This window comes from Lates calcarifer, linkage group LG15 (genome assembly GCF_001640805.2).
Source record: "Lates calcarifer isolate ASB-BC8 linkage group LG15, TLL_Latcal_v3, whole genome shotgun sequence".
Classification (NCBI taxonomy): domain Eukaryota; kingdom Metazoa; phylum Chordata; class Actinopteri; family Centropomidae; genus Lates; species Lates calcarifer.
Window position 1 is genome coordinate 26,161,908 of NC_066847.1, and position 18,877 is coordinate 26,180,784.

At 40.4% G+C, this 18,877-nt stretch overlaps 1 protein-coding gene across 5 annotated transcripts in view; it reads left to right on the forward strand.

Moving 5' to 3' along the window:
• Positions 1 to 18,877, forward strand: part of grb10b (growth factor receptor-bound protein 10b) — a 63,492-nt gene that overhangs the window by 15,223 nt on the left and 29,392 nt on the right. For 3 of the 5 annotated variants that reach the window (XM_018685028.2, XM_018685007.2, XM_018685035.2), the window contains 3 exons: positions 4,807 to 4,903; positions 12,940 to 13,264; positions 15,114 to 15,258. In XM_018685028.2, coding sequence (XP_018540544.1) covers positions 4,807 to 4,903; positions 12,940 to 13,264; positions 15,114 to 15,258 — 567 coding nt within the window. The remainder of the gene's footprint in view (positions 1 to 4,806; positions 4,904 to 12,939; positions 13,265 to 15,113; positions 15,259 to 18,877) is intronic. The other 2 variants (XM_018685020.2, XM_018685014.2) reach the window with 2 other exon arrangements.

Consider the following 18,877-nt stretch of genomic DNA (forward strand, 5'->3'; position numbering starts at 1 on the left):
GTAACAAAAAAAATTTGCCAAAAAATGCCAATGCTATGCCAAAAAGAATAATTTCATGTATAAAGGTTCTCTCCAAATTTCTGTTCACTGAATAAACAAGCAGCACTTGAGCATATTTTTTGCTGTGAGAGAGCCTGAGATAGCTGGATTGTTTTATCTGAAGTTTCCCATAACACACCAATAATCTGTGGTATGACAAGATTAAATGTGTTTTACTGGAACTTTTCCTATTTGACCGATGTGTAGGAGGAACATTTCACAAAAACCATGGGTCAGTGTGAATGTGAGTATTGGGGCTACAGTGACGGAGTTAATTAAGTCAACTTTGATGCCATCTGTCATCACTTTCAGTACACTGGAGTTTCATTAAATGTACAATATCACAGTGTTCCTTCATATGATATGCCATATTTCCATCAGTCTCTGAATATGGGCATGACATGCTGTAGGTTTCTGAATCTATTGCTGTAGACTTATAAAATGATAACAATCAAGCAGTTATATTCTACAGTTGTTGAAATTGGTTGAATTTTTGTTGTTAAACAATAAACAAGTCTTTACTCTCCACTGGTTCTGACTGTGGCACTTAAATGTTTATTGACAGGGACTAGTGGTACAAGTTTGACAACAGCCACTAACAGTAATTTCTGTTCAGCCATTTTTATATTGACAATGAGCTCAAAACATCATTATTTTAACTATTATACAGTATCAACTGAACTAAACCAAAACTTGACTAAACGGCACAAAGTTTCCTCCTAAATCTTGTAATTTCTGTGTTTTTCAGAATCTTTTAAAGGTTTTAAATCACACTTGATTGATTGATTGATTTTCAATATGCTACAGTATACATTGCAGTACATTTACAATTGCTATATTTTATCCATTGGGCTACACCACCTACCTAAATTGCAATATTTAACATTTTCTTTCTGTAGCAAAATGTAGCCAGTCATCATGTCAGTAAATAAGCCATCTTAATCCATATGAATGGGCCCTTCAGCAAGTGAAAACATTCCTGATTTAACTGACATCCCATAGCACTGTTCAAATGTCTGGAGAAATAGCATAATAAATGCTTTACCAACTAACAATGGGGTAATATTATACCCTTGTCAAAGGATTAATTTGAATTAGAACAATTTAAACCTGAGCTGTGACAGCAGCTACAGCTGAGTTTCTACAGCATAAACAAACAGCTCAACGAAGCACTGGAAGAGACACTGGTGTGACCTCCTGATCCCATTCTCGTTAATTATGTAAGAAGGGATTTCCACTTGTTGTCTAGTGTTCATGTTGCAGCAGAACCATCCAGTATTGCTGTCAGCAAGAATGGTCTGCCAGAAGCAAGTCTTCCTCTGAGTAAGACTTCCACATCTCTGAAGCTTCCAGAGATTACACTATTAAACTTGAATTATTTTTGTATGGATTGAGTCCATCCTCAGCTGTTCCTCCTTAGCCAACAGCCTCTCAGTGAGTTAAGTATTGATTCGTATTCACTCACTGGTCATAATATTTAACCTTAGTCTGACCTCTTCTAAAGGCATGGCTTTGACATGCGTCTCAGTCTTTTCCCACTTGTTTGAGGAGGAACCTCGAGACCTTTGTGTCTGTCTTGCTTTCAGTGCCTTAACCTTGTCTCTGGCCTTCCACTGACCCCTTTTAAAGAGCTGAACCCTCAACCCCCTGACTCTTATTTGGAGTTCCTTTCAACTTCATCAATGTGAAAGGGCTCTTATATGCTCCTTGTCAAAACTTGGCCTACCCTCAGTCCTGTTTTGACCCTTCTTTAAGAACCTAAGCAACATGTGTGTGTCTGTGTGTGCGCCTGTGTGTATGAGGCTGTACTTTTGTAGCTGTGAGTTAAAAAAAGAGTGTGAGAGAGAAAGAAAGGCGGGATAATAAAATGCAAGAATAAGGATAAAAGAAAGAGAACATTTGTGTTTTTCCTTCAGCAGAAAAAAAAGGAAAAAAATGTCAGCTTTTATGTGTGATCTTATTTTCTTTCTCCTCTTTGTTGTCTCAAACTTATAGGCTTCAATAAACCTATAACTAAATGCAGTTAGGCAATGGCATGGCGGAGAATTATGCTAAGTGGCCAGTATCTATAGGATTAAAACCCCAAGTTAGCATTCTGTCAATTGTGTATAGAGGCATGAAAGGCTGTCTGGATTTTGGAATTTTTTTCTTGGTAAGATCCGCAAAAGGAATCAAGGTGTGTTTTAAAGGTCTTTTAGTCCTTTACTGTGTGTGTTTGATTTAACTCATTTACTCCCAGACAGGCATGCAAAACAGCATTCAAGACCAATATATGGTCTGAAGGAGTCCCTACGTTTTTGCTCAGTGGAGCTGAACCATGACCATCCTGTCCTGAATACACACACACACATACACACATACACACACTAACTTTGTTCTTTACCATCGCACCAACCAAACAGCGTCCCAGTGCTGTTTGGGTGACTGGGTAGGGATCAGTCACAGTCTGGTAGCTGGACCCCCAGACAGTGTGCGTTGATGACGAGGTTTGCTATGTCATGGGAACAAGTGGGGTGATGTGGTACTGGTTTTATTTTTTTTTTTTAGATACAAAATCAGGTTAGCCCCATTATGAGCCCAAATCTATTTTTCGATCTACCCAAGACGTCTGAAACTCAAGACAATACAGAGACAGAACAATGCAACGTGATGATTGGATGCGGTTGGGTTAGTTGGTATAGAGGAAGGGTCTGAGGGGCGGTGGAGGACGGAACCATATACTGACATTGTACTTCCAATTATATCCTGTTTAGTCTGAACGTAGGCACCAGTGAGGAACACTGAGTGTTTTATCGTTGAACATAAAAGATAAACATTCTGCAGGCGAATCATGGATTAGATGTTGCCAAAATATACAGCTGAGCTCTTATTTTGAAGAATGGAGGCATCACAGTGGAATTCTACTTCAAACGTTATTCTCACAGTGAGTCAGTTCTCTTGTTGGTAAAGGTACTTTTAATGTCACAGGTGCTACAGGAAAGTGTGTTATAATTTGATTTATAAAGAAAATTTTTAGCTTTGTCTTAAAGATGGGTAGTTCTGCAATATCATTAAGCAGTCTGCTGCAAGTAGACACAAATTTACAGCTCATCTAAAACCTTCCAAATTCTATAGGAAAGTAGTTATTTACAGTGCATGTGTGCGTAGTGCATATCACGTTAGGTTTCTGTGTGTGTGTAACACTAGGACAAGGACACAAGACAAAACATGTGGAGAGACCAGCTGTTTAAATAGTGATAAATGTTCTGGAGCAATAACACACCACTCAACTTAATAATTTACAAATACTAAATACAAGCTGGACCTGCTTCATTAAATGAGACACAGTCCAAAACATATATCTGACTATGAGTCCATAGAACTACATGATGGGTACCAGGACCATCATCATTAAATTATTGTAACTCATTGTCTCTGGAGGCAACAACAGTAACTCACATTGACGTAAGGCAAAAGCATCTATCATAGAAAATTATGCAGAATAATGTCTATCATAGAAAAACAAAAACTTGTGGAAAAGAATCCAGCTCTGCCTACATTGTCTTTCGCTGCTCTAAATGAGGCAGAACAAGCAACCACAGCAGCTTTTATTACAGCATCAGAGGAGGTCCGCTGTGTAAGAGAGACGCAGAGTCAGTAGAAGTGTTTTTCTGAACACAGTAGTCTGTCCCTGTACGTTCTGTTCCCACTCCTGCTGTTAGGCCCTGCGCGGGACGCCAGTCTATGCACACACACACGTACGCACACACACACATACAATGGCTAACAATGGACACAGCGTCCTCTTCAGTGCTAGAAACAAATCAAAATCAAATATGTTTCTAGCCATAAAAACATACTTAGATTTATTTTGTGTTTTTTCCTTATTGAGTAGTTTTGCTGTGACCTGAACATGTTGAGAATGTGTGACAAAGATTACCAAAACTGGACATAGTAGCTTAATAGTTGTCTGTGCTCTGATATACACTTGACCATGTTCACACACTGTTTGTGGCAGTTTGTTATCACATAAACGGTGTACAAAGATTAAAGGTTATCTTAGCTCATCTTTTTAAAATGTACTTCATGTACTAACACACAATTCAGTCATATTTTTTGTTTTTGTTTCTGTTTTGGTCTTTGTCTTCCCATTTCATAAAATCTTTTCCAGCTTAGTTGCAGCTTTAAGTCTGAATACCTTTTGAAGGCTGGTGTTTTACATAATCATGTAGACATAAAGAGATTCAACAAATGCTGTGGGCAGAGCTGCCTCTCTTATTACATTACAGCAGTTACTATTGGCCTGTGTGCTATCTCTTGTCTTTTCAAAAACTTTGAGTACATCTTTTTGTTAACAGCCGAGGCCCATTTTGAAAAATCCACAATTTCCAAAGACACTAAGAACCTTCTATATTTTTTTTGTATTTGAAATTATTGTACAAACTGTGAGCTCAAATTTGTGAGTACTTATTATGATGCTCAGGTCCACCATCTGCATATGTGCATATAAAAAAAAGTGTAAAATTGTTGTATTTACTACAGATATAACCACACTATAACTACAACTTTGTAGACTGCTTCTATGCTGCTGGATAAATTAATGTTTTTTCCTTGTAATGTCATCTCTGTCAACAACTAACTTGAACTTTTTTTTTTTTTTTTTTAAGATTTGGCATTTGATTTTTTTTTTTCATCAAACAATGTTGGGATAATGTGTATTTAATGTGTGTTTGGTTCTTTTAACAAAATTCTCAGTCTTTTTTTCCCCTTTGTTTCTCTCTCCCTCAGCAGGACAATATAGACCGGTCCTCCAATCACAGACAGACTGACCTCATTGGTCCGGGCTTCCAGCAATCAGCCAATCGGAGTTCTCCTAACCATCAAGGTTGGTTTTCAACATTCAGTAGGCAGTAGTGTGTAAGTGTGTGTGTTTGCTGATGCTTGTACATTAGACCTGTCCAATATTCTTGAGTTACACTGGTGTTGTGTGACACAGAGGAGTCTACTTGGTTTTACTCATCATCAAATTACATATATCTATATGTACGTAGTGGGACTTGTCATGTGATATTGCATTCTACTGGGACTGACTCTACATTGACTCGGTGTAACATAAGCTTGCCATGTACTTATTTCACTACATCTATTTTTGTACATAGGAGAATGCAAAAAGGCCATACAGAAGTACCTGGGAAACTGATACTAGTACTATGGGTTTGTATGTGTGTGTGTGTGTATGTGTGTGTGTCACATCTCAGTACAGAGCGGCTTGCTGCTCATTATCCTCCACTGGGCTGGGGGCGGGTCGAGGGAGATAATATATATTTGGGTCTCTTCCGCTGTAAACATTTCAGCAGTTCAGAGAGTGATCTGCATGGACACAGGGTGCCATTATAATTACGCCGTCTATCTAATTGTGCCATGCAGGGTTCATCCATGACAATCGGAGCATGAGATTTAAGCACAATATTGGCTCAGCATGGGAGGTAAGGGCGGGGAGTCTGCGAGGACTCAACGAGTGAATTAGAACGCTTGTCCCTGGCATGGGAAATAAATGGAGCATAAATTACATTGTCATTTTTCAGGATCGGAGGGAACAAATGAAGATGACTTTAACTAAGAAATATTTTTCCTTGCACTCTCTGAATAATGATATTTTGGATGTATACCCAGGTTTTTGGTACAATAGACTGGGAGCCTCAGCGATGAGTACTGGTACTGTAGACTATTTAGATTTTTGTCAGGTGTGCTTCTCCCCAGTGTCTGTCTTTTTTAAAATGTATCAAGTAACGGGTGTCAATTTATGGCCAGCAAGCTACCACTTTTAACTACTTTTGCCGCTTAAGCATGTCTCATGTGCTGTATTACATGTTCCTCTCACAGTCTGTAGAGATTTTTGAATTTAGCCTCAGTACTTCTGGTGTTATTAGCAACGTAATAATCCTTGCTGACACTATTAAACCTGTTTTCCAGTAAACCCACTCTTTCATTCTTTTAGGACTTACAGCAACCACTGCTTCTTGCTGTGTTTGCCATGAAGTCACAACAGAACATAAACCTATTAATGTTGCAGGGAACAGTACGGCTTTCTTGGAACACGACCTACCGTAATTTCATGTGTTTGGAATGAGATACTGTTGAGCGGCTTATTGAGGCGTTCACAAGCCAATATTTGATATCTAGAAATAGAGGCTGTACCACATGAAATTCCCAAAATGTAAAAATGTGCCATGCATGTAATATTTTACTGTGCACTCAAGTGTTTAATGTGGCTTATCCCAGTGATGTTTTAGTAACTAAAAATAACTATAGAAATGACACAGCCACGCTGTTCTAAGGCATGACATGATCCATGCTGTTTGTGTGTCCTCTCCAGTCACAGATGTGATGTCACAGGCTTGCACTGTGAAAATGCTGCCTCCTCTTTGTTGTTTCTCCCAGTTACACACCAGAGTGACTTCAGTCTTACAGTATAGCTGAGTTCATTGTCTGTGGGGTCACAGGAATTGCAAACAAATGTCAGATATTGGGTCAATGGGATTCTGACATCTTACTAATTTCTATTCATTTGATATGATTAAATTAGCTTTTTTTTAATTCAAAATGTTTCAGTAGGTGAAAAGAACCATAGTGGTTAAACCCACAGGAAAAGCTAGTAAGTAAACCTTGAGTTAAAATTCTAATTGTAATTATTACTTTTGCTTTAAAACTGTTACTAAACTAAACTATAAGTAAGACAGCCTTCAAGAGTACAAATTATTAGAGTACAAATAGTTCCTACTCTGTGATCATTTACTTCTGAGCTCTGGGACTTCACTGGAATGACATGATGCCCGGACATTGTTCTGTCCTTGTGGAGAAAAGAGACAGAAAAAGAAGCTCAGCTGTCTTTTGCCTCTTGAACATAGGTTATGACATAACTGAACATTTGAGATGTCACTCATGGATTTAGTGCAGTGCCAAAAACTGTGACAATATCATTTGCATGTGACTGTTTGAAGGTTATTTCTTAATTTCACTGGCCGGTAATGTCAGAATGTCGTGTACTAGTGTTCAGATGCCTGAAATTCCACTTTTGCCACTGTACAGTGTTAAGTCCTGTTCCAAACTGTAGCAAATCCACCAATGAGCTCACAGTGTAGCAGACCTAGAGCATTCTATAAATGTGTGTGTGTGTGTGTGTGTTTGGGTGATTGTATATTTAGGGGTGATAAGGCCATGACATTATTACTGCTCTGTTTTTATTGGTGTTAATGGTGTTTTGGGGGGTGGGGGGGTGGGGTGCGGTCTCATGGGTATGTAGCTGCTAAGCAACAAATCCCATCAATGACACCAATGCAGTGTAGTAATCTGACGGCAAGGCTCTGGAAGGGGTTGACCAGCCATGATCTCAGGCCTGGAAATGAAGTTCCCACCTCCAGTCATTCCAGTTATGCCTTTGTAAAGAGGGGGAGTGACATGCCAGGGGCACATATGCATGGGCATACACGTGCAGACACACATGCACGTGTGTAGACACACACTGACAAACACAAACAGCAAGGGATGACATTCCTGCAGGTGGAGTATGTGCAGATTACAAGGTGATGCAAAAGAAATTTGCTGATGTTTGATGGCAAAAATGTCACCACGTTATTCTGTTTGGACGTCCCTTTTTTTCGTTGACATACACATCATCCTGCTACACTCATGCCTTCATCTATTTTACTATTCCTTCTATCTTTCTGTGCTCTCTACCTGTCTCTCCTTGTAAGATCTTCATAAATGCATGTCACTATTTGAGCTGAATTAAAACACCAGCATGCTAACCTGATCACAATGACAATGTCAACATGCTGATATTATGAAGTTAATATTTGCTTGCATTCACCATCTCAGTTTCACATGTTAGCATGTTAACATGCGCATGGTGCCAGTTTAAGGATAAATTAAAGTTTTGACTTGTGATCACAATTCATCTAGTATTTATCCAATACTTTAATTCAAAACGACAAATGTCAGCGTCAGGGTGGCACAAGTCAGGGGATAATCCAAGTCATTAGGAGTTGCACCATAAAAATCTGTGCCAAGTATAATGGCAGTTCCTCCAATTTTTATTGCTATATCTCACTGTGGACTAAAGTCGTGGACCAACTGACTGAACAACATTGCCCTCACAAGAGCCAGGCCACTTTTTCTTAAATCTTTATAAGCAATAGTTTTGGTTTTCACATAAATGTGTGATAAGAAATACCCCTCACATTGTTTTCCTCACCCTACATGGACCTGCTCTCTCTTTCACCCCTTTCATTTTCCACAGTTCCCCATAAATGAGGGTCTGTGTTCCTGTCCCTCTATTTACTCCCTTCTGTTCAACTCCAATTTCCCTCCCTCCCTCCTGTGTCCCTCTGACCCTCCCACACTCTCCTTCCCCATCAGGAGACTTGGCCCTCAGTGGGTGTGTGTGCTGTCATCAGAGGTATTGTACTCCCCAGTGCAGAGCCACGCTTTACAGTTTAGACTTGCTCTGTCTATACTCCCACTGATCCCTTTGAATGGAAACCCCTCTGCTGGGCTTGTATTCACAGACTGATTATCCCCCTTGTGTGTCTCCTCTGTGCTCAATTGATGTACTATGTATACCCCTTACGTTCCCCTTTTCCACAGGGGGGTTGCCCCTCCTTTTTGTTTTTAACTAGCAGGAATTAATAAAAATGCATAGACTACATTCTTGGATTAGGAGGAGCCATATGGATCTGCCATCAATACAATGGTCTTGTTTTGGCCATGTCTCGCTCGCTAATGATCAGAAATACTTAAAACAGCTTTTATGCAGATTCTTACCAGACATGACTAGTTACAGTCGGTTAAAACTGTATTTAGCGTGGCTCAGACAATAAAGGAAGCTTGGGCTATTTTTACCCCTAATTTAACCGGTTGTAGGTTCTTAGGGGGTAAACATGTCAGAGGAAAAGAGGAATATAATGACCTCAAGCCATGGGAGAAATTAAACAATGAGGAAATGAGAACAATAATGTCAGTGTTATCCTTTGACCCATCAGGGTTTTACATTTAGCTCTGACTTCTACAGTTGAGTCTGAGCCAAAATCTAAGAAAAGATCAACTAGCTAGATGGCAGACTGATAAAACAAAGGGTTTAATTCTGAAACATTCACTAAATTTATAAATGATGAAATATGGTGAATACCTAACCTACACTGAAAAACATGGTGTACAGTTTAGAGCTAAAACGTCTATCTAGACTAAAGGATTAATCAGCTGATTAAGGAAATAGTCATCAAATTAATTGCTGGTGAAAGTGGCTGTTAGTTGCAGCCCTAGTATAGTTCCTGAAGAGCACAGTGTTAACTATACATTAAACCACCTCCTCATGAATCCACAGTCTGGATCCAGGATAATCACACATCTTAAAATAAATGATTTCTTTAGAGGAAGGATTTGTCAAGGAGGTGTTTCCTCCACTCACATCCATTTATTACACAGCATTAGCAGTACATTTAGCTTCTATTGCTTTTCTCCATAATAAAGCTCTAGAGGCACTAATACCCTTTTTATAGCCATTTTATCCTGTTATCCCTGCTGCATTCCACAGCCTCAACCACCACATGATTCTCAACTGAGATCCCTATTTTAAGTGGATACAGCTTTAAAATGAATTAATGCTTTGTCAGATGTTCCTGGCTGCTGCTGACATGTCTCAGTTTTTGTTGTGTAAACCACTTTGCTTGGCCCACGGCGATGGAGTAAAAGTTCAGCACCCTTTGCTCCGTAACATTCTGATCTTGACAGTATTAGGGATACTTGCTGTAATGTTTGGTGCCATTAAGGACCTGCATCACAGCTGCAAATTCTCACTGTCAACTGCTCTGTCTGCATCTGTAGCTTTGTGTGCTCCCCGCTGCCTGAGCTGCTCTGATATATTAAGAGGATCTAATTAATAGCTGTGTTATTGTAAGGCCAGGCATGCCGTGACCACTGTGTGTGGTGGGTATAAATAAAGGTGTCTGTGCTGTTTCTTGTGCCTCCCAAGGCTGAGTGTCTGGCATAACTTCTATTTTCTGTACTTCATGTCTAAGAAAGAACAAGCATAGTTTGCTGCCTGCTCTAAATCTTCATAGGATTAATTTCTGTGTGTGCGTGCCTGCCTGCATGCTGTCTGTGTCATCAATCTCTCTGCCTTTCGCCCGGGTGCATGACGCATACCTTTGTTTGCCTGATTGTGACATGCATAGGTGATTGCGATCGTATAACTGATAGTGACGCACAAACCCTACATCCATGTGAGAGTTTATGGGTTGTATTCATTTGTATGCAAACAGCTCTGCAAGTCCCCCAGCCAGAGGCTAAATTAGGTCAGATTTATGAGGAAACTCATTTTCTCTCACTGGCTTCAGGGTACATGTCTTACCTTGTGAGAATGATGGATGATGAGCGCATGATGTGCTCAGGGTAAAAGTCATTTTGGGAGTTTTGCTCACTAGATGCAGTTTCTGGTTTTCCATCACAGCAGTTGTTAAGCATATGTTTGAAAAATAGGGAATCTTTCATATCAGAGCTGTCTTGCTCTGTCCTTAGCTTACTGTATGGCTCTCTATGCACCCTGTGTCCTGTGGTATATAGCTCTTTAGCTCTCCAGGCTATCTATAAGTAGCTGCTTCAGCTTACCTGTCACTATTAATACCTACAGATTAACCACCTACGAATCACAGGCACCTGTGATACAGCTACCTGACACGTTTTCAGGAAAAGCTCCTCAAAGGAGACAATTTAGTTTGAGCAGGTTGTTGTGGGCTGGACAGAATTATGCTGCTCTATGCAGGGATAGGGATGTTTACTAGCCTGATAACCTGTAGCTCCTGCAGTTGATGTTGTTCTCTGGACCTTTGTATTTTTGCTATTTCCTAGTGTCAGCTGTCTGTCTGCTGAGCAGTTGGACTTTTAGCTGCTTTGGAGTGACATGACCCTCACACCACTTCACATGATCAGCTTTGCTGCTCCCTGAGCTATGGGGAAATTACATGAGTCCTACATGATACATTTGAAGCTCTAGAGATCTAACAGCAAGACAACACAGTAAAAGTAAAGGTCATGCATTCAGAGAGTTTTGTTTTTGAACCATGAGCTGTTGCTGGAGTTTTTGTAGATGCTGAAGATGACACTCTCATTTTGCATGATATTGCAAAAGCAGTTAAAAATTGAACAGGGTATCTCTGGTATCATAATAAAGGGAAAATCAAATGCAAGTCTATATAATAATACTGAAATCTACTGCTGTTATATAATACTTGAGTATGCAGGGCCACAATCAAGTTAGCAAGGGAATATAAAACTTTACATCAATATATACATGTGGGCAGCTGTGGCTCAGGAGGTAGAGCGGTTGCCCACCAATCGGAAGGTGGGTGGTTCAATCCCCGGCTCCTCCAATCCACATGCCGAAGTATTCTTGGGCAAGATTTGATTTGATTTGCCCCGGATGTGTGTGAATGTGTATGAATGTATTAGAAAGCACTTTGTATGTTTAGAACAAGTGCTGTGTGAACGTGTATGTGACCTACAGTGTGAAGTGCTTTGAGTGGTCAATAAGACTAGAAAAGGGCTAGTCCATTTACTATATACATTAACATTTTGATTTTGTCTCATCAGATGTTTCTGTCCCTCAGTTCAAATGGCAATGCGACTTTGTCCTATGCTATAGCTATTGATGAAAGTGTTCTCTTATCATCATGATTAATCAAATGTTTGTTTTATGATTAATTATTATATATTATTATTATTATATATTATATAATTATTATATTAGCCTTGTCCTAATATCTGTTTGGGGTTCCTTCACATGAACACCATCAGTTTGAGAACACTAGTCCTGTACATTAGAGCTTGTCTCCCCCTAGTGGTTGTCCTACAGCACAGTTTTTTAGATCTGGATATACAGATTTGATGATGAATTCATGACAGAAATTTCTTTTTTATAATGAAGAATTATTAATCATAAGAAGAGTCACCACTGCAGATTGTAATTTAGAAAGAGCAAAGTCAGGCACCCAGTTTACCCGAATGATAAAACTTTCACAGCATGAAGCAATTAGATGTGAGCTTCCCTTCAATCGAGCTCACTTCAAACTTTGATACAACGTGGAGTCAGTTGAAAAATTCACTTCATGAATTTAAATGTGCCTTGAGGTTTTCACAAGGGCTTTGAGGACAGATTCCTCCTCTGAAAAGAAATCCACAGTCTGTTTAAAGACCTTTAAAAGCAGAATGTTTGATACATGCAGTGAATGTAGAGCAGATGCTTACAGTGCAGTGTCATTGCTGTGAGCCTCAGTGGTAAGAGTTGAAAAGTTTTACGGGCAGGTTTGTGCTTGTACCTGTTATCCCTGGAGATTTAGCTCACAGGGCAGCACAATGTGCGTAGTCAAGATAGTCTTGCTGATTGAGCACTGGCAAAACTGGTTACCAATGTGTGTGTGTGTGTGTGTGTGTGTGTGTGTACAGTATGTGTGTGTGCCTGTGTGTTGTGCATACCAGTGTTTTTCCCCCTTTTTTTAGTATTACTTAGAATTAAGGTGGTGCAAAGTGAGGTCACAGGTTCAAATACTGGCCACAATGAAATGATAGAGAAACTGAAATAGAAAAAGGGAAAGTCCCAACATTATCCAGGGACTTTACCTCTTTTTCTGGTGTGCCTCAACTATTTGAAACTTCAGCTTATAGGACTAATTTTTTCTTTTATTGTACTTTATTGCAGTTAGGGTTTTTGTTTCTGTCCAGTTTAACTGAAGTGTTTTCTGCTCCACGCTATACTTTGCTTGATTCAGTTCACTTGTCCTTAACTTTTTTGTGTGTTTTGTAGAAAGTGGTGATTTTGGCATTTTATTTTGATATTCACTGAGTGAAATTTCTGTCGTTTTCTACCAGAAGATGACGTCGATCTAGAGGCCCTGGTGAATGATATGAACTCTTCGCTGGAGAGCCTCTACTCCACCTGTAGTGGTCAGCAGACAGAGTCCACCCCACTACTGCACAATGGAGAGACCTCGTCCTCGCACCACCACCACCACCACCACCACCAACAACAACAACAACAACAACAACATCACCATCATCACCATCCACGGCAGGGTCAGCACTCACATGCGCTAAGCCACATCTCCCCGGAGCCGCCCTCCTCCTCTTCCTCGTCTGCGGACTCACCCCAAACCAGCCTCAGACGGTCACAACCTATGCACATCCTCGCTGTTAGGTAGGTGTTTACACAGTGTGTGCAGGTTCTGAATTGACAAGAATAATTTCACTTCAGCAGCTCATAGCTGAATGGGTTTTGTGGCAGGCACTGAACATGAAATGTGAATGTAGTATTGGATGGCAAAGTGCTCTTAAGCAAGATATTGAATCTCTTGTACCTCAAGGGACAGTGTTCTATCTCTGACCACCAGTGCGTTTACTGGCATGCAATAAAAAGTGACACAAAAGTACAACTGTGACAGATAAATTCCAGTTAGCACTTGAATATTTATTGAATGTTGGGCTGAAATGATTAGCCCATCTAGATGAATCATTTACTTGATCAACAGAAAATGAATCAGGAACTATTCTGATAGATAATTCTCTAAGTCATTTTTCAAATAAAAAATAACCCAAGCTCGTTCCAGCTTCTAACGTGTTAATATTTGCCATATATCTCTGTTTATATGTCTGTAATGAACAAATATCATCCACAAAACTGTAACTGAGTACCTGAGCATCCTCAATGAGTATATGCATATAGTAAATGTCTTAATAAGTCTTAGTACTTCTAGTCTAGAAGCAAACACGCACAAACGCTCATGCACATACAGACACATGTACTCAGGCAACCAAAGTATGGCGCTGAGCTGTCAGCTAATTTCTTCCAACTTACATTTGCACATGCATAGCCACACATGCAGAGCCCAAACCCTTTTTTCTCCCACGCTGGAAAAGAAGCCTCTCACTGTACACTCTCATCCCTCCACACCCTCTCAATAATTGGGCGCAACGTCTCCTCCCCGCTCCCTATCTGTAGCCCTTGAATGACCCGTTCCTCCCTGTCACTCCCTCTTTGTCTCAAACTACACCAGCGGCAGGGGAAAGGTAAAAAATCTCATTTATTTTAGTACCAAGTGCAAATGTCTCTCTCAATTTAAACAGTAGTAACCCCTGTTCTCCCTGAGGATATAGTGTTATGTATCTCAAAGTGGGCACACACACTCACACATACACACTCTGTAGGCAACAGAGGTGCGGTTGCATTTGTGCTGTACACACAAACATGCATTCACAGCAGAGCTGGTGTCAGTTCCTATTATTCGCCTTTGGAGCTTTTGACAGAAACAGAGGAGGGATAATCAGGTAATGGAGTATTCTGTCTTATGAGCTCTCTCTCTCAAACACACAGACACAGGCCCTGAAGTTCTTATTATTCAGGCCTGACCTCTGAATAACCCTGTTCTCAAGCTCAGATGGGACAACATCAAAGGCCCGTTCCCTTTTGAACTCACTGGGTTCTACAGAGAGACAGAGTTTGAAACAGAAAGACATTAAGAGAGAGAGTCTTCTACACTGATTCTTTAAGCTAGCTATGGAGCTAGAAATTCACAAACTGGCTTTAAAATGGTCGAATCCTGAAAAGTTTATGTTCAACTGCCAAACCATCTTTCCTCTTTCAAGCCACAACCTTCACTGTATGTGCCTAATTTAAAAACTTCTTTAAAGTGATGTCTTGATTCAATATTGATGCGTGATGAATATTGCAGAAAATTAGCTTGAAGGCTGCGGGGATCTGTGATTTCCACTTGCTGGAAGACTGTTCATTATGGGTAGATCAGACAGAAACAGACATGAGCCTGCATACTGTACAGCAATACTTTATTAATTCTAACTCTCTCTCCTGTACATATTTCACATGTGTCAGCGGCTCTCATTTCAAAGTTCCTTCATTTAATTATTTTTTTTGCCTAAGGCTTTTTTTGCCTGTGTGATTAACAAACACAAACCAATGCCACAATGCATGCACAGTGCATTGAGCCACCTACCCATCATGACCGCTGCATTGTCCTGCTTCCATTGTTCAGGAGGCTGCAGGAAGAGGAGCAGCAGCTGAGGACATCGTCTCTCCCGGCCATCCCCAATCCCTTCCCTGAGCTCTGCAGTCCAGCAAGCTCACCTGTCCTCAGTCCTGGGTCCCTACCTCCCGGAGAACCCTCCACTGGCAAATATGTAAGTCAAACCCCCACAAAGACATGCTGTTGAAACTTCATCTCGCCTCAGAAACTTTGACTTTTCAAGAATTACGAAAAAACTGTTTAATGTTTACTCTGCATTGTAATTTACTGTGGTTGCACTGAATGCAAAACATTGTCTCCATACATCATGGAAGACCATGTCTGAACCTTTGAAAAACAGGATATGCAACATCTGTTGATTTTGATTTACTTTTATGTTGACAACTGAGAAATGTGTGACTCAAGTTACTTGTTTTTAAGGATGCAGATTTTTGAATATCGTAAATCAGCTATATTTAGTGGTCAACCGTTGGACATAAGCACTTAGGAATTTTCCCTGCTCTACATCTGCCCCCGTGTTTTGCTCATCTGAGGCATGTTGATTGCTTTCATATGATGGTACTGTATTGTACAGTGCATGTGTGTGCTCAACTGGGTTTGTGGTAGTGTTTAAGAAAAAAGAATGAGGTGACGAGTGGTGAAGCGGACTGCTTGTGTGTTTTCGTGTGTGTGTGTGTGTGTGTGTACCTGCACACATGGCTGCATTTCTGTGAGCCTGTTTGCATTTGTGTTTTCATGTGTTGACAAAGATTTAGAGACTGGTCTGTCTATTCCTGGAAATCAGAGTCCCTCCGTCGTCACTTTTAATGATCTTCATATGGGGCCAGCCAATGCTGGTTACAGTAACATACCAGTTTACAGTAATGTGAGGGAGGACTATTTCTCATAAATACTCTGGCTATGATCCTGGTCTGTCCTGGTTATGGCTGCTAGACTGCAGTTCCAGTAGCATCCAGTAAATGCTAAAAGGGAAGTTGCGGCTTTGAATTACCATCTGTGGCATAAATAAAGTTCTAAATGGTTAATATTGGACTACACTTTGAAAGGCTCAATTTCATTCAAGTCATCATGATTGTTTTTCTTTGTGGGAATTTTACACACTTGAATTATTAGCTGTGGAATAAATTCAACACAGCATGGTAAATCCAAGTTCATATGGTAGATAGGTCAGGGATTAATGTCTCACTAAGTGGCTATGAGCTTTGCATTGAATTACTAGCTGTGACATAACTTTGGCTCTGCAGGCCTGGTAAATATTCAGAAACCAATTTATTAGACTGTGTGACTTGCGCAGGACAGAAATGTTGTTGGTTTTTGAATCTCCAGATGTCCTTTTGAGAGTGCAGTACAAATCAGGAAGTACAGTGAGGGACTGGAGGAGTTGCAGGGGAGTTAGAGATTAGTGGTAGAGGTAAATTATTTCTGTGATCTGACACTCACACATCACTCGATGAAATATTGGTAGGTGGTCTGTAAAAATCTTTGTTTTTTTGTCTGTTTAGGGCCACTAGATCTGCCTTTAACGTTGGTGCCTTTGACATTGGCCCCACATCATAGCAATTCTGTTTCCAAGACCTATAAAGGGCAGGATTGAATGGAGCTGTGTAAGATTTTTCTACATTGCAGAATTTCAATATAACATTTCTGTTTTCGTTTTGGTAATACAGAAGAGACATCAAATTAACTATCCAAGTAGAATGCTACTCTATCTGTTTACTTTACTTCTCAAAAGATCTGCACGATGCTCATTTGCATTTGGATAAAATTGAATTTTTTGCCCACAAATTTACACTCAGTTACTTATAATGACAAAGTGACACGTGTTTTCTGCAAATTAATTAAAAATCAAATGCTGAAATTTCTCCTTTACCAAAGTATTCAGACCCTTAACTCAGTACTTTATAGAATCCCCTTTGGCAGCCTGGAGTCTTTGTGGGTAAGTCTCTACAAGCCTTGCACTCCTGGATTTGGGCAGTTTATCCCATTCTTCCTGGCAGATCCTCTCAAGCTCCATCAGATTGGATGGGAATCGTTTGTGAACTGCCATCACCCCACCCCTGTGAACACCCACAGATGTTCTATGGGGGTCTGCTGGGTTGCCCCAGCCTTGGGAAAAAATGGCAATTTTATCCATTCACAATTAAATTGAAAACAAGTGTGCAAGAAAAACAATTTTTGTTGAAGTTCACTTAATTTTGTCAGTCAATGAATTCAAGTGGAGTGTAAAAAGGTTTTACATCATGTGTTGAACTATTGCCATACATCTGCTCAGGATGTACTACATATTAAACATGCCTGTAAAGGTAAACTGTTCCTAGGTGTAGGAAAAACAAAGTTTTTACTAGTTTTGTTTTGCATGGACCACCAAACTTTTGCAATGAAGAGACAATGCTTAGAAAGCTGTTGCAAATTGAATTCCTTGTGTGTGTTTACAGTGTGTGCACTAAGCACACACTCGTGTAAACCTGTATGAGTATTTGTTTTTAGATGCATGTATGATTGTGTTTGTGCTCACGTCTGCCTGTCTGTCTTTGTGAGTTCTAAAAACTATTTACAGCACTGGCAGTGTCTATCCCTTGTTGATGGCAATGGAAAGAATGTCTCATTGTGGTTGTTCTTCAGTGGAAATTCAATTCAGCACCTTTCCACGGCAAAAACCTCCTGCGGAGGTGCCTCATCACACACTCGTGCCTCTGGGGTCCAGCTTCGGAGGCACAAGGAACAGTGGTAACATTGCTTTCTTGCAAAAACAAATTTCTCCCTTGAGTGGTTGAGATACGAAGAGAATAGGGTGAACTGTTTGTGGTTTGCCAAGTGGGATGGTGAGCAGGTAAATTATTGTTCCCAGCCTGCTGTCTAAGACCTCTGACCTTAATCAATCATATGTGTCCCGTTTTGTGCCATTTTCCCCCTCTGTCTTTATCTCTCTTCGTCAGCCTGTCTATCTACCCCTCTCCCTGCCCTCTCAACATCCACTCAAGTCAGCCAGCCTGCTGTTGAGAAGTTTCTCTATTTAGTTTACTGAATTTTCCAACCTCCGGGCGCTTTCTGACAGACTCTCATACTTGTGTCCCTCTGTTCCTCCTTACCTCACTCCTTGGCCTCTGTACGGGAGGCATGAGGACGCAGTGCAGAGCTGTTAGGAATCACTGGGCAAGCTGTTTGACATGGCCATATGATTACCAACTACCTCACTTTCCTCTGCTGTCCTCTCCCTCCTGTCTCTCTTCATTTCTCCATTTTTAGCGCCACTCTCTCCAGCTTGTCTCCTGAGCTGCACACTCTTAAATGGGAAAATCTGAAATAAAGGTGCAGCATGTTCACTGATTTGAAACTGAAATAAAGTGCAGTGTTAAAGTAGTGTAGTTGTTCATACTGTCCAAGCAGTGTTGCTGCAGTCCTCAGATGTGTTTACAGCATGTGTGTGTGTTCTCAACTTAAGATTTAAGCTGTTGTACTCAAGTGTAGCATCAAATGAAATATATAAGCCCAAATCAGAATGAATACATTTGGTCAGTTTGGGAGCTAAAGGGTGGTTAGAACACTGAACTAGAGAGCGGCCGTCTATGAACACTAGCACCAGTCCAGTGTGGTATGTGTGAAAGTGTGCGCAGATGGGCACACATCCATAAACAACTGACTTCCTGCTGCTGCTAGGGGTTACTACAAACATAATCTGGGTTTCATGGAATTCTAAAACTACATATGTCTTTCCATATACAGCCAATTGGCCAGAAAGCAGGTATTACATCCACACTACACTTAAGAAAATA